Here is a 21,345-nt window from a genome sequence, read left to right as displayed (position 1 = left end):
GTAGCATGGGTAGTAGAAGATTAAGAACGTAGACACTGATACCACTAAGCCGCCTCCACAACACACGAGAGACTGATCAGAATAACACATGAACTGCCTTGTAAGTCAGAAAAATATAATGAACTGGAAATCAGAAGCCAAAAACTCCCCCACGCCTAAGAATTACATACGAACTGCCTTGTATGTCAAAAAAAATATACACCGAGCTGGATTTTACAAGCCAAACACTCATCCAAGACCATTTCACTTGCGGGCAGTTTTTCCAAGCGTTAACAAGTATGAAGAAATGCTTAACTTCACGTCCCTGCCCGTCTAAACAGATGATATGGAGTACTGAAATAAGCTTAATACGCAAGACAGTAGGAAAGCTTGTGGCGGGGGAGAGGAGGGAAGGAGGGAGAGAGAGAAAGGGTGGGAGGAAAGGAAAATAGGAAGACATTGGATGAAAGGAGAGAGAGAGAGAGAGAGAGAGAATTAACTTGTGGCAGGGGGTAGGGAAGAGGAGGAGGAGGGAAGGAGGACAGTAAGAAAAGGGATGGAAGAAGTAGGGGAAAGATATAAGGGAAGACAGTGGACGGACGGATGTAGAGGAAAGGAATGCAAGGAGGGAGAGTGGAGGGAAGAAGGGAGAGAAAGGGTGGGAGGAAGGAGGGAGAATTTGGAAGGAAGGAGAAAGAGTGAGAGAGTGGAAGGAAGGAGGAAGAGAGTGGAAGGAAGGAGGAAGAGTGTGGGGAAGAAGGAAGACATAATGGTAAGGAGAAATGGATGCTAAGAGAGTATGAGAGGAGGAGGGGGAAAGTGAATGGGATGGGGAAGTGGAAGGAAGGATGGAGAATGGAAGGAACGAAGGAGAATGGAAGGAAGGAAGGAAGGAAGGCAAGACTGGGAGGCAGAAGCGTAGGAAGATGGAAGGAAGGGAGAAGGGAGAGAATGCAGGAAGGACAGAGGGAGGAAAAGAATGTATGAAAGAATGATGAACAGACACACAATACACTAGGAAAGGTTGTGTCGAGGGGGGCTACGGAGGGAGGAGCGAGGGAGGGAGAGGAAGGAAAGGAGGAGGAAGAGTGAGAGGATAAAGGAGGAACAGAGGAAGGAAGGAGGGGGAAGAGACGAGGAAGGAAGGAGGGGGAAGAGACGAGGAAGGAAGTGTGTGAAAGGAAGGAGGAAGAGTGAGAGGATTAAGGATAAAGGAAGGAAGAGAGAAAAAGAGAGTAAGGAATGGGAGGAGAGGTAAGGGAACGAAGGAAGAATGGAAGAACAGAGGAAGGACGGGAGGAGAGCCAAGAATGAATGAATGAACGAATGAATGAAGGAGGGAAGGAAGGAAGGAAGGAAATAAGAGAGGAAAGAAATTACTAATCAGGAATGTCCAAGGAAGGGAGGAGTACCATACCAAACCCCACTTCACCCACACCTCACACACCCGAACCCATCCATCCCCTTCGCATTTCCCATCCACAAACTCACTCTCCCTTAACTCCCATCCCTTTGCGACTGAATAATGCCCGCTGGACCTCCTCATACGTGCGAATTTACCCTGGCACTAAGATAACCGGCGCAGAATGAGAAAAGGATAGTAAGGGGGCGGAAAGAGATAGTTGGATAGGTTAAGAATGTCGTTGTTTAATATTTGGTATCTCCTGTTCAGGCAGGGATGTTAAGTCTCTCTCTCTCTCTCTCTCTCACACACACACACACACACACACACACACAACCTGCATTCCTTTCCTTTCCCCCATTTTCACCAATCATAATTTCTACTTTCCTTCCTGTTACTATATTAACTTGCCTCTCTCTCTCTCTCGTACCCCTACTCCAAGATCCCTCCATTTTCGACTTTCCACTACATTTCTCCCCTCCCCCTTCCTACTCATCCTCTCTCTCTCTCTCTCTCTCTCTCTCTCTCTCTCTCTCAAGACTGTTTGGCGGGTTCGTTTGGCCTTAACAAGCAAACAAGCAATTCCCAGAAAGCAAGAGAGAGAAATGTTTGCAATTCTAGATGGACACTAAAGAATGGAAGAGGCAAGCAAGTACTGATGAAGAGGCGGGGAGAGGAGGGGGAGATAGAGTAGATAGACAGGTAGTGGAGAAGTAGATAGATGGTTAAGAGAAGGGAAGAGAGATAGCTAAGATGCATAGATAGTTAAGAGAAGTGAAGACAGTAATGAGAAGTGAAGATGGAGAGTAGAGAAAGGCAGATGAAGATGTAAACGGATGGATGGATGGATGAAAAGTGTGGATGTAGAGACAGATAGATGAATGGATGGATGACTGAAAGAGTGGGTGCGTAGATAGACAGACAGACAGATAGATATAAATAGACAGATGGATGTATGGATCGATGGATGAGAGAGGGTGGATGGAGACAGAGGGATGGAGGGATGAGTGAGTGGATGGATGGATGAGAGTAGATGGATGGATGGATAGATCGATATAGAAAGATAGAAGGATGGACGGACGCACACTGATAGATTTAGGTAAAGACGGATGAATAGAATTTAGATATATATGGATAATGAAAGAAAATGGATATTCGGATAGACTCAGAGCGACATATATGCAAAAACAAACATGATACTGAGAGAGAGAGAGAGAGAGAGAGAGAGAGAGAGAGAGAGAGAGAGAGAGAGAGAGAGGTGCCAAGTAGTACCTCAAAAGGACTTACGACCCACACCAAGGCGATACTATGAATAAAGTTGCCAAGCACACGTCGCCACTCTACCAATAAAGTCACAGTAAAGATAATGGCTCTCCCCACCCACCTTCCCCTCCGGCAAACAGGGCATGGAAAAGGAAGTTCACCAAACCCGGGGGAAAAATGCTGGGTTAGGATATTTTACGGGAGAGAGGGAAATACTCTACCACTGTGTGTGTGTGTGTGTGTGTGTGTGTGTGTGTGTGTGTGGAGGGGTAGGTTTAGTACGCACTTCATCAGCTTCTTCATTCTTTGCCACTACACACAAACACCCATCCCACACCTACACCAAAACAAACTCCAGCATTCTCCCTCTCTACACACACACACGAGCATCCATCACCAACACCATCCACAACTCTTCTCTACACACAAGCACCCACCCATCACAGACACCATCACTCCTTCCTAACCACACACACACAAACACACACACACACACACTCATCCCTCCCCTCCCCCTACCTCATTTTCTTTCCCTAACAACTATGCCCATTATTTTATGCACGTTACACACAAACATTCTTCACCAACACCATAATTCTTGCCTTCTATACACACACACACACACACACACAACCTCCTCTTTCCCCTAACTTTCCTCCCTTTTTTTTAACAACTACCTCCTATTTTATGCACACTACACACAAACATCCATCCTTTACCAACACCATCATTCTTGCCTTCTACACACACATCCACCCTTCCTTTTACCCAAACCTTACTTTCCTCCCTTCCTTCCCCAAACCACCACCTCCCTCTATTTTATACATAAGATCACCCCTACCTTCATACCCATCTCCTTAAACTCACCTCCTATTAATCTGCTTCCTAACCTATCAATTTCCCCCTATTGGTTCCCCTCCCTACCTACCTATCACCTCAGTGCCTATCCCCAGCCACTCTTACCCAGCCTTAAATCTCATCGCCTATCATTTCCTATCATCTCCTATCTCCCTGTCCTCTGCTTCTACACCTCCCACCCTTCCATCAGCCCAGGCACACCTATCATCCCACAGCCTATCCTCGTCTTCACTTACCTAACCACAAATTTTCCTCTACCCATCGTCCCCTACCTATCCACACCCACCACCTACTCTCCATCAACTTACGCCTACCTATCATCTCCCTCCTCATCCTCCCCTGCACTTACCCAACTCATCATCTGCCTACTTACCTGCCTGCCTACCTGCTTACTTACCCACCCATCCTCCCCTGCACTTACCCAACTCATCACCTGCCTGCCTACCTGCTTACTTACCTGCCTACCTGCTTGCCTGCCTCCCTCACCACCGACACAAGCAAATCTTATTAAAGTCCGGGATGAGTTACACACACACACACACACACACACACACACACACACACAGTCATAATTGGTACTGGAAATTGGGGAAATATTGGAAAATCAATTTTACAGGTAGCAATGGAATGTTATTAAGCGATTTTTCTGCCACTTGCTGAGGACCTAAGGGAAAAAACACGGCGGCTAATAGAGAGCACTAGTGTAAAATACCTCCCATTAATATCTTTACCTGATTACAAATACTCAAATGTACCCACAGTAACTCCAAAATAACCCTACAGTAACCCAGAGTAACTCCACAGTAATCCCAGTAACCCCACAGTAATTCTATAGTAACCCGTCACACAGTAATCCCACAGTAATCCCAGTAACCCCACAGTAATCCCAGTTACCCCACAGTAGTCCTAGTAACTCCATGGTAACCCTAGTAACACGTTTCTGCTACATCCCTCGTCTGAGCCAAAGAAATGAATACATTAATGACATGAAGAGTAGGGCAGGAAGGGAAGGAGGGAGGGGGGGGCGGAGATGAGGGGAAGGAGGAGGAGGAGGAGGAGGGGATGAGGGATAGGAAGTGAGGGGATGAGAGGGAGAGGAAGTGGGGGTGGGGAAGATGGGAGGAAGTGGATGACGAGGAGAGGAAGACAAAATGCAAGACGAAGGAACTAAGAAAAAAATATAGCACATTTCCTCTAGCATGGCAAATATTCCTAACCCTTTATAAGTACGGCTGGCTCGACGGTCTCTTCAACTAGTAACCAGGGAGACTCATTTCAACCTAGAGCTCACTGACTTTTACGATAGGGAAAACAAAATGAGGGCGACTGTACATGCGAAAGAGGTCTGGGAACAAAAATAATATGGTCTACACTTAAAAACATCGCCAAGAGGGGAAAAAAAAAATTATTTCATTCTGACGACAATTTCTTAAGACGCTACGTGTCAAAAGTGCGCCCCATCACCACCTACCCCACCCACCCATCATCACCACCTACCCACCCATCACCACCTACCCCACCCACCCATCATCACCACCTACCCCACCCACCCATCATCACCACCTACCCCACCCACCCATCATCACCACCTACCCCACCCATCATCACAACCATCACTTAAGTCGTAATATATTCTTATCCATATCACCACCTCCACATTTCCCCATATTCCACTACTTCCACAGCTCTCTCCACACCCACTCCCCTCGTCCACACCGCCATCACCACCTACCCCACCAACCCATCACCACCTACCCATCCATCATCACAACCATCACTAAAGTCGAAATATATATTTTAATCCACATCATCCACTCCACATTTCCCCATATTCCACAACTTCCACAGCTCTCTCCACACCCACTCCCCTCCTCCACACCCCTTCTCCTACCCCCACTCCACCGCCTACAAACCCCACTTTCCTCAGAACACCATCCCTCTCAACCACTCCATCCTTCCTGAGACCTCCCTAAACCCCTACCCACCCACAACCACATACACTCTCTCTCCCTATGTCCCCAACGCCCTTTCTCTCCCTCTCCTTTCTTCCTTCTCTTCCCTACCACCCACCCCACATAAACCATCACAACCATCCACGCAACCTCACCACCCCATCCACATCCCCCCCCCCCATATTCCACTTCAACTCATCCCCAACACCACCTTTACTCCCCCTTCTCCTCTCCAAACATCCCTTTTCTCCTTCCTCTCCCCCAACACCCCTACTTCTCCCCTTTCCTCTCTCCCAACACCCCTTTTCTCTCACCCTCTCTCCCAACATCCATTTTCTCCCCCTTCCTCTCTCCCCAACATCCCCTTTCTCTCCCCCTTCCTCTCTCCCAACACCCCCTTTCTCCCCCTCCCCACCCCCCACCCACCGCCCTCACCGCCTACCCCACCCACCACCTACTAACAACCCGACGTATCGCCCTAGGTGAGGGAGGATCCGCCCTGACCAGTAGTTTCAGCCAGATGCAACCCACCTACCACCCTTCCTACTTACATCCCTGCCTACCTACCACCCTTCCTACTTACCTACCAGCCTGCCTTCCTATTTACCTCCTACCTACCTACTAGCCACTCTTCCTACTTACCTCCCTACCTTTCCTACTTACCTCCCTACCTATCAACCTCCCTTCCTACTTACCTCCCTGTCTACCTAATAACTCTTAAGTATCCCTGTCTTTGGCTATAATCTACCTCTGAACTTTACCTATCTACTTACTCAACTACCGACATTATTTCCTTCTCATCTACCAAAATCCTTCCTACTTTCCTACCCAAACTACCTAACTTTTTTCCTTCTTGCCTACCAACGCTCCTTCCTACTTACCAACCCACTTACCCATCTACCTACCAAACTAGCTAAATTTTTCCTTTTCCTACCAACGTTCCTTCCTACTTACCAACCCACTTTCCCGTCTACCTACCAAACTAGCTAAATTTTTCCTTTTCCTACCAACGTTCCCTCCTACTTACCCACCCACTTTCCCCCCTTCCTTACCAAACAACCTACATTCTTTTTCACCTATCCTACCCAAGTTCCTTTCTACTTACCTAACCTACCTAAACGTTTCCTTCTCACCTACCAACGACTCCCCCTACTTACCCACCTACTTACCGAACTACCTACACTCTTTTCCACCTATCCTACCCACGTTCCTTCCTGCCTACCTACCATAATCCTCACCACCTCCTCTTCCTTCTCCACCTCCTACTTATAAAAGCATCAGCCCTTCTCCTCCTCCAATAACTGTGCACACCGATCACTCTGCCAACTCACACCGATCACTCTGCCAACTCACACACTCGCTTCCTAAGATATACGGCCAAAATAAAAAGTTGAAAGTCAGTTTTGAAATGCGTAAAAATGGCTTAAGGATATAAATACAGTAATACATAATAAATGTAGTAATACATAATAATAATAATGATAATAAACAGTACACAATAATCTATCTATCTATCTATTGCCAGACGCCTCAATTCCGTTTGGGGTGGCCACAAACAAATCGCCTCCAAGTCGCCCTGTCCCCTGCCATTTCACTCCCCTGCTCCCAACTCACACCCCCCTCTCTCATATACCTCTCCACCCCATCTCTCCATCTCATCCTCGGCCTCCCCCTCCCTCTTTCCCCCTCCACCTCACTCACATACACTCTCTTCGTCAGTCTTTGACCCTCCATCCTCTCCACATGGCCAAACCACTTCAGTGCGTTCCTCATAACGCTTCCTATCACATCCACATCAACACCACAACGCTCCTTTATATCCTCATTCGTCAGCCTGTCTCTCCATGTGACTCCACAGGCTCCTCTTAAATAACTCATATCCACGGCTCTCACTCTTGACTTGTGTCCTTCCAACAACGTCCAAGCTTCACTTCCGTACGTTAGAGTTGGTATCACAATACTGTCATGTAGTAACTTTTTCACTTCCATGCTCACTTCCCTGTTTCTTATCACTGCTTTCAAAGAACCAGCAACCTTTCTTCCCTGCTGTACCCTTTCCAGCACTTCATATAATAGTAAACAATAATAATAATAATAATAATAATAATAATAATTACCACAGGTATACATTTTTTAAGGATAAGTAATGAGGTACTATTGTCTATCTATCCATCTATCTATTTAAAGGAAATAAGAAACCAACATATGTAAAAATAACAACCTATCTATCCATCTATCTATCTATTTAAAGGTAATATAAAACCAACATGTGTAAAAATAACATACTATCTATCTATATGAAACGAAAACGTGTAACTATCTATCTATCTATCTACCTACCTATATGAAGACAAAATGTGTAAAAATAACAGTATATCAATCTATCAATATCAAGGCAGAACTAAAACGTGTAAAATTAACATTAATATATTTACATAAAGGTAATATGAACGTTACTGTATCTTAATATAACATTCCATCTATTCAATTATCTATTTAAAGGTAAACACAGGTAAAAGTAACAGGTTAATAATTCCCTACTCACCATTATCTTTGTTCTCCTTCAGGTACTTGTTGACGATGTTGAAAAATCTGATGGGTAAAAAAAGAATATGAAATCAGTAACACACAGCACAGCACGAAATTAAATATGAGAGTACGTGGATGAGGTGGAGGGATGGAGAGGTATATGAGATGGAGGGATGGAGTGGAGAGGTATATGAGACGGAGGGATGGAGTGGAGAGGTATATGAGATGGAGGGATGGAGTGGAGAGGTATATGAGATGGAGGGATGGAGTGGAGAGGTATATGAGATGGAGGGATGGAGTGGAGAGGTATATGAGATGGAGGGATGGAGTGGAGAGGTATATGAGAGGGAGGTGTGAGCTGGAGGGAGGGCAGAGAAATGGAGGGGGACAGGGCGACATGGAGGCGACTTGTTTGTGGCCACCCCTTGCGGGATTAAGTCATCTGGCAATAGATAGAAAGATAGACAGAAAAGCACATAAGAGTGAAATCCAAATGTCACATAGCAAGGATCATATGACACTATGTTATGATATGAAGATATGGTATGGAGTGAGGAAGGCATGGAAGATGATAGGATGAGATGAAGGTACAGAAATATGAGGGGATGAGGACAGGTGTGAGGTACATGGGGGATGAGGACAGGTGTGAGGTACATGGGGGATAAGGAGATACAGAAGTGGAAAGGAGAGAATATTAGGGTGTGAGAGAGACAAAGGATGAGAGAAAGAAGTGGAGAGGGAGAGAATATCAGGGTGTGAGGTAGATAGGGGATGAGGAGATACAGAAGTGGAGAGGAAGAGAATAATAGGGTGAGAGAGAGAGAGAAATGGAGAGAGAGAGTATATTAGGGTGTGGGGTCGATATAGGATGAGTACGAGAGGAAGAGAATGGGTGTCAGGTAGATATGGGATGAGGAGATAGACGTGGTGAGGGAGAGGATATTAAGGTGTGCGGTAGATACAGGGCGAGTCAGTAAGTGAATATCTCCAAGTGCCAGACAGGAACGCTCATATGGCACTATGTTGTGATATGAAGGTATGGTAAGGAGTAGGAAGGCCACGGCAGAGGAAAATTGGAAACTAGAGGGGGAATTTTAAATTAGGTAAGAGATATGAAATGTGAATGTAAAGTCCTTAAACTATTCCTGTCATGAAACCAAATGTCTAACCTGATGGGAGTAGAGGGAAAATAAAGGCGGGAGGAAACAGGGAAATATCCAGGTGAGAGGTGGGACAGAAGAGCAGAAGAGGACAGTAAGGAAAGAAAGACTGGAGACAAAAAGGCCCCTTTTAGTCGCCTCTTACGACAAGCAGGGATACTGGGGAGGTATTCTTTACCCCCCCCTCCCCAGGGGTGGAGAGAGAGAGAGAGAGAGAGAGAGAGAGAGAGAGAGAGAGAGAGAGAGTGTGTGTGTGTGTGTGTGTGTGTGTGTGTGTGTGTGTGTGTGTACAACATACACAAGATAAAAGCTGTAGTTCTGAAAGGTAAAATATTAAAACATCCTAATTTCTAACTACAAAATTAGATGATCTTCGCCACGAATCATTCCTTGCATATTTCATTTTCCTTTATCAATTACAAATGTGATAAACAACAATAATAATAATAATAAAAAAAAAACTATTACATACCCCTTGCAAACTCTACATTTTCATATACGACATCTTGCAATACTTTAAAATATTCTCTTATCAGAATCCATGAAACTATTACTATTATTATTATTATTATTATCATTATTATTACTAATGCCGCCTCGCAATCTCTAGATTTTCATAAACCAAAATATTCTCTTATCAAAAAGTGTAGCTATGAATGGAAATTATTATTATTATTATTATTATCATTATTATTATTATTATTATCATTATTATTATCATCATCAGGGGTTACACGTCTTCATGTGTTTACTCTAAGTTGCTCTAAAACTGCTACCTATCCAAAATGCTGCGTTTGTAACAAAAATACTAGAATAAGATGCTAGTCACGAAGAAGTGTAATGGAAAGGGTGCAGAGCCGCAGCACTGTCTTTACCACTGACTTGAGTGATATAAGCTACAGATGGACGAAAATCTGAGCCAAGGTAAGGTGAAAAGGGTATAGTTAGCAGTTTCCCCTCGTTTGTCTTAAGTTTATAAAGCATCATTTCGTAACTATTCACACACAAAGGGTGCATACAAGCGTTACACCTCTCCACAAGCGATTTAATTCATGTATGCACCTGAACATTTTTTTCTATATTATTTACATTTTATTTATTTATTTATTACACGAGAGAATAAGGGAGACGTAATGAACAGAATAAATAGGTCCGGAAAAGGTGTTGAGAAATCCTCCGTGGCACTCAGAGGAATATTTAACAGTCATACCCGTGTCTTCCATGGACGAGTATGTGAAGCAAGGATATCCACATACACAAACACACACACACACACACACACACACACACAATACTGCCACCAACAGCAACCAAACATAAACCAAAATTATCATAACACTACTACCACAACCACCACACTACCACCACAACCACAACCCTCACCACCACCACCACTACCACCATCACCACCACCATCACAAACAACAAAACCACAAAACACCACCACCATCACAACCCTCACCACCACACGCACTACCACAATCGACACACCACCACCACCACAAACAAAACCACAAACCATCAGCACCACACCACAACCACAACTCTCACTACCACCACCACCACCATGACACCACCACCACAAACAATAAAACCACAAAACACCACCACCATCACCACATACACCACCACCATCACATCCACCTCCACCATCACACTCACCACCATAATCACATTCACCACAATCACCACCACCACCACAGGAAGTAAAGACATAAGGCGGCATAAAATTGAAGCCAGCATGGAACTCCCTGAGGCCAGATGGAAAGTGTCAATCATAACCACAAGAACGATATCTTTCACTAGGGAGGAGGGGGAAGGGAATTTTCTCTCTCTCTCTCCCCCCCCCCAAGTCTTTCCTTCTCCCTTTCAGTGTTCTTTCCTTGTCTTTCACACTCAATGACTCTCTCACTCTCTCTCACTCTCACACACACACACACACACACACCTTTCATTAACCTCTTCAGTACTCTTCTTTAACATAAAACGAACTCGGAACTGAAACGGGGCGAGAAAATATTTTGATTATGACCCCCTGAAGTAAAATAGACACGTAGCATACTAGCGGATTTCTAGTTATTTGACACTCTGGAGGGGAAGAGGAGGGGAAGACCGAGGAGGAGATGAAGGGATGGAGTGAAGAAATAATATAGGAGGGGGGAGGGGGAGTCGGAGGAAAGGCAGCCAAATGGTAGAGGACGGGGTGAGGTGGAGGCGATTTGTTTGTGGCCACTTTCCATGGCATAAAGGCGCCTGGCAGTAGATAGATAAACGACAGATAAATTGCTCAAATGGAAGAATTATAGCAACAAATGGCATACTTATTGGAGAGAGAGAGAGAGAGAGAGAGAGAGAGAGAGAGAGAGAGAGAGAGAGAGAGAGAGACTAGCTGTTGATAATACCTGTCTCAACCGGTCCTTCTGTCCCCTATACCTGATCGCTTGTCCACCTTATCCCTAACACCACATACTAACCCCCTTATTCCTGACACCACACCACCCTACCTAACACCATAACACACAACACTGATCTGGTAACACTATAACTTTTCTCGCCCCACCACAACACAAAATCTTCCCTAACACCCTCATCCCTGACACCAGACACCCCTCATTCCTGACACCAGACACCCCTCATTCCTGACACCACACCACCCTACCTAACACCATAACACACATCTTAACACTGCTCTGGTAACACTATAACTCTTCTTGCCTCACCACAACACAATACTTTCTCCAACACCATATCCTAACACCCTCATCCCTGAAGCCACACCCTAACCCCTTATTCCTAACACCACACCACCCTAACACCATAACACACACTTTAACATTAACCTGGTAACACTATAACTCTTCTTGTCACCACCACACAGTATTTTCTACCTTGTCTCACCATACCACCCTCATCCCTAACACCACACCGTCCTACCTTACAAAATACCATATGTTTTAACACTAGCCTGGTATCATCCCATCTTCCCTATACCGGATCTAGCTTTGCACAATACCAGGCATCACACTTAACCACACACCATCTTTAATACCACACTCACACCACACTATCCTACCTCACATAAAACGACAAACCTAATACCACAATCTTTATACCAATTTTCTTATCGCTTCAGTCCATCTCTCTGCATCACATCAAACTTGCAATATCAGACCTAATACGGTACCACTTATACCTTCTCCCTAACACCGTACCTTAACCACCTCATCCCTGACACCAAACCATCCTACCTGACACATAAAGACACATCTTCCAATTCACCCCTGTACATTAGAGCAAACTGTTCATGTACCAGACAGAGGTAACCAGACAATACCTTACAATTACTCGCTTATTACCTTACATCATCGACAGCGCCAGAAGTTAGGAAATCAGCATCCTCTCTCTCCCCCTCTCCTACTCCTTCTTCCACTACATCCATTCTACGTTCCACCACACCACACCACACTAGTATATCCCCCACCACAACCCTTACACGCCACACCACACCTCTGAATCCACACCACACCTCACCATCTTCACCACACAACACACCTTACGTACTCTCTCTCACCACACGACATTCCTTCTTCAAACCTAACTGTACTGCCTTCCAACCGTACCATACCACAAACCCACCCACTCCCTCACCACACAACACACCAACCACCCACTCCCTCACTCACCACACGACACCACTCCACACCCCCTCACCACCACCCACCCACCCCTAATCTCATCAAGCCTCACCACTACACACCTCCTCTCACCACCCCCCCTCTACCTCACCACCGCTTCACCACACCACACCACCCCCTAACCTCATCAAGCCTTACCACCATGCACCACCTCTCACCACACCATCCCCTCTCGCTCACTACCCTTTCACCACACCACACCACTCACACAATCCCTCACCACCCACCGCCTACTCACCATGCTTCCCCACCTACTCCATCCCTTACCATCGCTCCACCACACCAACCCCTCTCCCTCACCACACTTCACCTCACCCACCCCTTTTCCTCACCACCGCTTCACCACAATTCACACCCATCCCTCTTCCTCACCACACCAACTCCCTTCCTCACCACACCACTCCCTCCCTCTTAACTCCTTCACCACACCACCCCCTCCCTCATCACACCACCACACCCACCCCCTCCTTCAACCAACCCCTTCACTAAACCAATCCCCTCCCTCATCACACCACCACAACCACCCCCTCCACACTTCACCACACCAACCCCTCTTCCTTACCACCCCCTTCACCACACCCACCCTCTCCCTCACCACACTTCACCACCCACCCCTCCTCACCATTCTTTTATCTGAGTGGCAAAACACAGGGGTTGCACCTCTTCTAATACCAAGCTTCATCCTCCCTTAAACCCTTCATTATTTGGAATCCCTGGCCGTCCACACCCTACTGTTCATCTCCACCGAGCTCTCATTACCAGACATTTCCCTCCCCCTCTCCCCTTCCCCTCCCTCCCTCCCCTCTCTCACTTCCCCCTCCGTCTCCTCCGCTGCCCCGCTCTCTCCCCCAAAACACACTCATCTTCTCCCCCTTCCTTTCATCCACCTCATGCTACCCATTCCATTACCTAAGTTACGACACTAGGCCCGCTCTCTCTCTCTCTCTCTCTCACACACACACACACAATCATTGCTCTCTCTCTCACTCTGACTTCCCACTCTCCACATTTACCTTCACCTGATAATCTCTCTCTCTCTCTCTCTCTCTCTCTCTCCTTGCGCACGCACACACACACACACACACACACACCTTGCTCTCTCCCTCACTCTGACTTCCCACTCTCCACATTTACCGTCTCTCTCTCCTCTCTCTCTCTCGGGTGGAGTGGGCCGGAGGAAAATTGAACCTGCTTTCGTTTAGGGCGATTCCAGCCATATTAGGAGCATTTACACACGGTCAGCCATCTCTCTCTCTCTCCCTCTCTCTCACTTCCTTATAGATACCAGCGATACGGGGAGATAAGGCGAAAATAGAAAGCAATTGATATGCTGGGATTGGATGGAACGAACACACACACACACACACACACGTCCTTATAGGCACAACCGAGAAAGCAATTGATATAGATTCGGAGATATGCTGGGAATGGATGGTATATACAAACTAACAGCTGAAAGGTCCGAGAGAGAGAGAGAGAGAGAGAGAGAGAGAGAAAATTCGGAGGTATGCTGGGAATGGATGGTACAGGCTAACAGGTCCGAGTGGAATACTATGGCAGATGAGTTTGCCCAGCGGTGAAAATACGGCTCTAGTCACGAAGAAGTGCTATAGAAATGATGTAAAGTCGCATCCTTTTCATTTTCCGCCAATGACCTATGTTAAATACGCTACAAAAAGACGAAAATCAGGGCAAAAAAAAAATGTGGTGCTAGTCACGAAGAAGTGCTATGAAAAGATGTCAGGTAAGAATGTGGTACTAGTCACGAAGAAGTGCTAAGAAAAGGATGTCGAGTTGTAGCCTTGTCATTTTCCGTCACTGGTCTACAAAAGGATGAAAATCAGCGCCAAGAATATGGTGCTAGTCACGAAGAAGTGCTATGAAAAGTATATAGTCATAGCCTTGCCTTAGTTATTTATGCAACTATCTGAAATAAGCAACAAAAGGACGAAAATAAAGGCCAGGTTAAAGTGAAAGGAGTGTAGTGACAAAGGGATGTAAATTAAGATCACCACCCTCTTTAAAGCACTTTCCACTCGGCCACGCCTCTTGTACCCCCCTAATGAGACGACCACAACCACCTCTAACTTTAAACTTTGGCTCCTTATCATAATTACGGATCTCGGGCGCCTTCACGTGGTGGGACAGGTAGAAGTAGGTGTAAGTGGGCGAATCCGCTGACTGGTTATACTAATGTCCCTCTTCTTACACCCAATGTCCCTCTGCTAACACTCAATTTTCCAAGGAACGAGGATGGTGGACCGCATAATAGGTAACTTCAGCCTGCAGTCCACTGGGTTCATATTTAGACGGACCCAGGGCTTCTGCTACACTACTACTACTACTACAATACCAATACTACTACGAATGTGACCACCACCATACTAATACTATTATCGCAACTACCACCACCACTACTCCTTATACTATACCACCACCACTACTAATACTATACCAGCATCACCACCACTTCCATCACCACTACTATCACCACCACCATCACTACTAATACCATCACCACCACCACCACCACAACTACTACCACAAACATCCTTCATCCATACACCAATCACCACCCTATCGTTCTCGGCACAGCATCTCAGACGGTTTCCCTCAGCCTAGGATAGACTGAACAGGCGGGGTTAAATCCAGCCTTCAACCCTTCCCTTCCTAAAAATCCTAATTGGGTATAATTAAATCGTCTGGGGGACTAATTACAACAGGGCAGTGGGTCTAATGAGGTCAATCAGAACATAATCACCTTAACCTCTTCCTTAATCACTACGGATCACAGGTGTAGAATAACTCGCCCAGGTGGAGACGCTACAAACCTCCCCTCCCCTCCCCACTAACAAGAACGCGTCACATAAATCGCCCGGGTTTACAAGGTGGGTGAGGCGGCAATTAAGCATAACACATTTGGGGTAAGGAGGGAGTGGGGGCGAGATCCACTAAAAGCCTATATACCTAAATGGTCAATACGTCACGGATTATGAGGGTACCGCCATTATCACCCTTACTTACGCTATTTATAAAGTCGTCTAAGCTTTATAAACACTCTAGACGCCGTATTTATAATCTGGCTTAAGCTCGGGGTATGGCAGCTTGTACGAACGTTTGCTAAATCTGAATATTTGACTAAGATATATTTTAAAAAGTCAGTATCACCCTTACTTACGCTCTAGAGGCCGTATTTATAATCTGGCTTAAGATGTGTGTAAGGCAGCTGTATGTATGCTTCCTCTTAACTCTTATAAATCCTCTGAGTGAATATGTACATGAGAAATAAGAAAAAATAAGTCCATCTGTGAATATAAGTACCTGTTATGAAGACTGATTTATCTTAAGAGTGGAATAGCATCTTAATACGGTTTTAGGATTACACACACACACACACACACACACACACACACATACACACACACACACTCCATCCATCATTCATTCTTTCATCTTCTCTTCGACTCGCTTCTTCCAGCATCTCTTCTTCTTCCCACCTCTCTCTCTCTCTCTCTCTCTCTCTCCTTTCAGACAAACTACTTGCTAAGATCATTGAACTTAATGATGAAGTGAATAAATGGACGTATGATAACGGACTTCACACTATAAAACCAGATGCAGCCTCGACACTGGAACTGGGGAATTTCACAAACCGTGCTATGAAGCTTACGGGGCACACCAAGGTTCTCTAATAAACAGGAAAGGGTCAGTCAGGCTACCTGGTGTCCTCTCCAACCAGTAGCCTTGCTTCAAAGACTGTCAACTGGGACAAAGTACAAAGGAACAGGGACAGGGAAGGCCAACATGGACGCATCCCACCACGCCAACAACGAGAATCCCAACAAGGCCATATCTCGTCCACCTACCATGGCGCCAACTCCCTCACCCGTCCACCCCAAACTAACCGCATGGACGCCTCCAACGCAAAAAAAAACTGCTATAATTTTGGAGAGCTTAACCACCAAATACTAATCATGTTATAGAACACATAAATGCTCAGCTTCTTCAGCCTCACTTTGATGAAATAAAGCTCATCATCGAAGAAAGAGACATCAATGTACTAGGTGTTAGTGAAACTTGGCTGCCTTCTCACACTCCACATGTATGTACATTTACCCAACTACAAAGTTTATTGTAATGACAATGGACGCGGCACGGGTGTCTGTATCTACATTAACCCCTACACGCTGGCTGACGTGTATGACCGTCATGATTTGGGGTGTGAAGCAACGCCAGTTGATGTGAATAGCTGCAAGTGTCTTCCTGCCACCCTTTGAACTTTAACTTATCCTTACTCATCCACAGGACCACCTGGAGACGTGGGAATACTTTCATTTGAAAGAGGAAGAGTTGATGAATCTTATGTATCTTTTTCTCTAGCTGTTAACAGTTTGGCAGATATTATGGTTTGAAGTAAGGGTATTTTTTCCATCCAGGATATCCCCCATAGGGAGAAGCGTGCGACATTGGAAAACCCCTGGCATGTAGTGGTTATGCAACACTTAACCTCCAAACTAATAGATTCAAAAATTTCTAAACAAATGGGTGTGAATAATATCTGAATCTCTGTGCAATGTAGAAAATTACCCTCAATCACTGTAGAATGTATTTACAGACACCCGAAGGCTCCTTGTGATTCCTTTGATTACATTAACGAGGTGCTAAGATCTGCTTTAATTCTCAAGAAAACTATGTCTTAGATTATATTAATGAGGTGCTAAGATCTGCTTTAATTCTCAAACTATATTTATCTTAGGGGACCTAAATGACATTCTTCTCTCTAATATTAGCAAATTATCCCATATAATATCCAATAATAAACTGAAACAAATAGTTAATAAGCCTACATGAATAACTTCTACTACTTTTCTTGATATAAATAATAGTCCGGAGAAAATAACTCGAAGCAATGTTGTCCCACATACCACAGATGATCCTGACCTCATAATTCTAACCATAAATTTAAGTAAGCCTAAACGTCCAGCTACTATTAAAAACCTTCCGTGACCTGAACACCTATAGCAATGAGGTACTATGCTCCCACCTACTAAATGAAACAAATACCGGTAACTTAAATACTATTTTGGATACTGACAATGTAAATGAACAATTTGATATGTTAACCTCAGTCCTCACCAAAAGTTTGGACAAATGTGCTCCACTTCTAACCACAGAAATAAAACATCCTCCTGCTCCTTGGATTACCGATGAAATTTGAGAAATAATAAGAACACGGTGTCACACATGCAATCAATAAAAACTGAACAGGTTCAACATGCCATTACAGTAAAGTTACAAGGATTTTAAGAGCCAAATCACTTATGAATCAAACTAAAAACCTATAATTATCACAATGAACTCTCAAACTCATGATGTAATACTTCTGCACATGGAAAATAGTCCATGACACAATACCCAACAATAAAAACTCCAACAACAGTCTTTTTTGATGATCCACAAAGTAAAGCTGAAGAATTTAATAAGTTTTTGCAAACATAGGTAAAAAGAACATTTTGAAACTACCCAGGTCTCCTTTCAAGCTAATATATTCCATCCTCCATCTGAAACATCTGTCACTGGCAATTGCACATGCAACATGACACAACTCCCACCAGAAACTGTAGATGTTAACACTGTAATATTAACAGTTACACATTTACAAAATACTAAATCTTATAGCTCAGACAAAATCTCGCTTCGTTTTATTGAGGATTCCCTTACCCACGTAATAAACTCTTCAACTGTCATGGGCATTTTCCCTAATGCTTGGAGGAATGCGATAATCACGCCTTTATATAATAAAAATGGGGACACTCAGGTCATAAGCAATTGCTGACTAATTTCACTGTTCCCTGTTTTTTTCCAAAATTATTGAAAAAGTCATCTCAATAACATTTCTCGAGAAACAAACTTCTGTCACAAACCCAGCATAGTTTCCATGCTAAGCTATCCACAAATTCAGCATTCACAGTAATCAATGATAATATCTACCAAAACATGGATAATAAAAACAATCACTTTTAACCCTCTGTGATCTATCAAAAGCTTTCGATAGTGTCAGCCACATTCTCCTTAATAAACTCAGTAAAGTCAATGTAGATAACTTCTGGTGTTACAGCTACTTTAACCCTGTCAGGTTTCTGGGCCAGGCACATTATGTCTGTGCCGGAGTCAGCCACTCTCATGCTGACTCACATCTTTGTGGTGCAATATTTTTCTTTGATCCCTCTGTGTAAATAACACTTTTCATGATAGAATGTTGGTTGTGGTGTCATAGCAAAGCTGAATAGTTGTACTTTATCGTAGTATGTTCAAAAAAGAACAATGAAAATAAAATGTCAAAATGATGAGTTGAAGTTAGGAAAAAAAAAAAAAAAAAAAAAAAAAAAAATTATACCTTGCCATAGAAAAAAAAAAAAAATGAAAATCTGGTTTAAACCATGCAAAACTACAATAAATTACCTTTGCAACGATATATATAGATGATGGTAATTTTTGCATTTTATTGCGCGGTAGAGCGAAAGGAAAGAGATGCACAATTTTATTTTAGTTTCGGTCACATATTTGTTTCGCAATTTTTCATTTATCGGTCAGTGTAAATATATTTTTTATAACAGGATATGGGTTGTGGTGTTAATTTGCAGCTGAATAGTTGTACCGTATCACAGTATGTTCAAAAGAGGAAAACAAGGAAAATAAAGTCAAAGCAACAAGCTGAATTAAGGCAAACACCAAAAACTTTATAACATGCTGTAAAATTATATTCACCATCAATGAAGTGATAAGGAAACAAAGCCAAGAGTCAGACCAGCTGTGCAGTACCCGCCACACATCCTGTAGAGCAACCATTCCGTGACATCACGCTCGAGCCTCTTTGTTATGACGAATAAACACGATTTATGGTGAATATTTTACAAAAGTTTCTTAAAATGATGATTAAATGCATCATCAGAATCTCTGAGGCTGGATTTGAAATGACAATCAAAATCGTCACCGGACTCTCAAAGGGTTACTAATAGAGCTCAGTCTGCTTGCATCCAAAACATCAAATCCTCCAAATCAACTGTGACTTATGGGGTAACCCAAGGCTCAATTCTTGGCCCTATACTATTCAATATACAGTATATGTGCACGATCTCAGAAAATCTTAACGACTGTGTTTTAGTGCAATATGATGATGACACTCAGGTTCTTCACAGTGGCAAACGAGATTCTCTCCACGATATATTGCACAAAGCAGAGGAAACCTTGAATATAGCCAGGGAATATTTTCTTAAAAACGGTCTTTTACTAAATACCACTAAAACTCAAAGTATCTTTTTAGGGTCCAGGCAAATGATCTCACTAATATCACTTAACACTACTGTTCGATTTGGAGACAGCATTTCAACCCAGCACCTAAAAAAACAGGTATATATATATATGGACTGTTACATGGCCTTTGATAAGCATGTAAATGATCTTAGCAAAAGAGTATTGGGCAAATTAACAAGATAAAAGATGGCTCTGACAAAGAAACTTCACAAATCATAGTGCAGGCACTGGCCCTAAGTCTCCTGAACTATGGCAATGTGATATGACGCACTGCAAGGAAATTTCAACTTTCACGTGCACAGAAACTACAAAATTTTGCTGCCAAAGTTGTTGATGGAAAAGCAAGGAAAAGACCACGTCACGCCAATTTTAAAAGAACTGAAATGGCTCAACACTCAAAACAAGATAAAGTTTGACACAGCTGTCACAGTCTTCAAGTGTCTGCCTAATCTCTACCCTATCTCCTTTCTTTTCCACCAATACATAATATAACACAAAGTATTACCAGACAGAAAACTAATCTGTACGTTCCTAAGGTTAATACCAACTCAGGTGCAAGATCTCTAGCAGTAATAGGGCCAAAGCTAAGAAAACATCTTGAAGAAAATGTCAATGAATCACATTTAAGCACTTTCAAAGTTAGACTTAACAATCACTTACTGTCTTACTGTATACCACTAAACAATAATAAACTAGTAAATGTGAGGCAAAAATATAATGAACTAGAAAAATGTGAGGCAAAAATATGATGTAATAATTCACAAACACAATGATTTAAAACAGGATATGTAATGACATTTAATATACTAAGAACTGTACAATTTATATACCTTTCTATTATACTTAACAATTACAACTACTGTACAGTGTATAATCTTCATCTATACTTTGAACTATTACTGCATAATTTATAGTTATATGAATAACCACTGTTCTTGGAAATAAACATTATTATTATTATTATTATTAACCCTCTCGTTACTGGAGGACGCAGACTGTGTCCAGCTGTGGGCAAGTACTCAGGATGTGGGCTGGCTCGGCCTTGGCCGAGTGCTGGGAGAACCCCGTTTCTGTGCTCACGGTACTTCTTGAACATTATATCCTCACACCCTTAATTTTGCTTCTATCACTGTGATTTTTTATTCCTCGCAATCTCGAATATTTGTGCTTGCTTATGGTGTTGATAAAAATGT

At 43.6% G+C, this 21,345-nt stretch overlaps 1 protein-coding gene across 1 annotated transcript in view; it reads right to left on the bottom strand.

The window, feature by feature from the left end:
• LOC145418635 (uncharacterized) overlaps positions 1-21,345 on the bottom strand; it is a 409,304-nt gene that overhangs the window by 15,569 nt on the left and 372,390 nt on the right. Inside the window, exon 5 of the mRNA XM_080286998.1 lies at positions 8,000-8,046. Coding sequence (XP_080143124.1) covers positions 8,000-8,046 — 47 coding nt within the window. The remainder of the gene's footprint in view (positions 1-7,999; positions 8,047-21,345) is intronic.

The sequence above is a fragment of the Coenobita brevimanus genome, chromosome 115 (genome assembly GCF_032717465.1).
Source record: "Coenobita brevimanus isolate Jiangsu-jjx chromosome 115, ASM3271746v2, whole genome shotgun sequence".
NCBI classification, from domain to species: Eukaryota; Metazoa; Arthropoda; class Malacostraca; order Decapoda; family Coenobitidae; genus Coenobita; species Coenobita brevimanus.
This window is presented reverse-complemented; position numbering and strand designations above follow the sequence as displayed.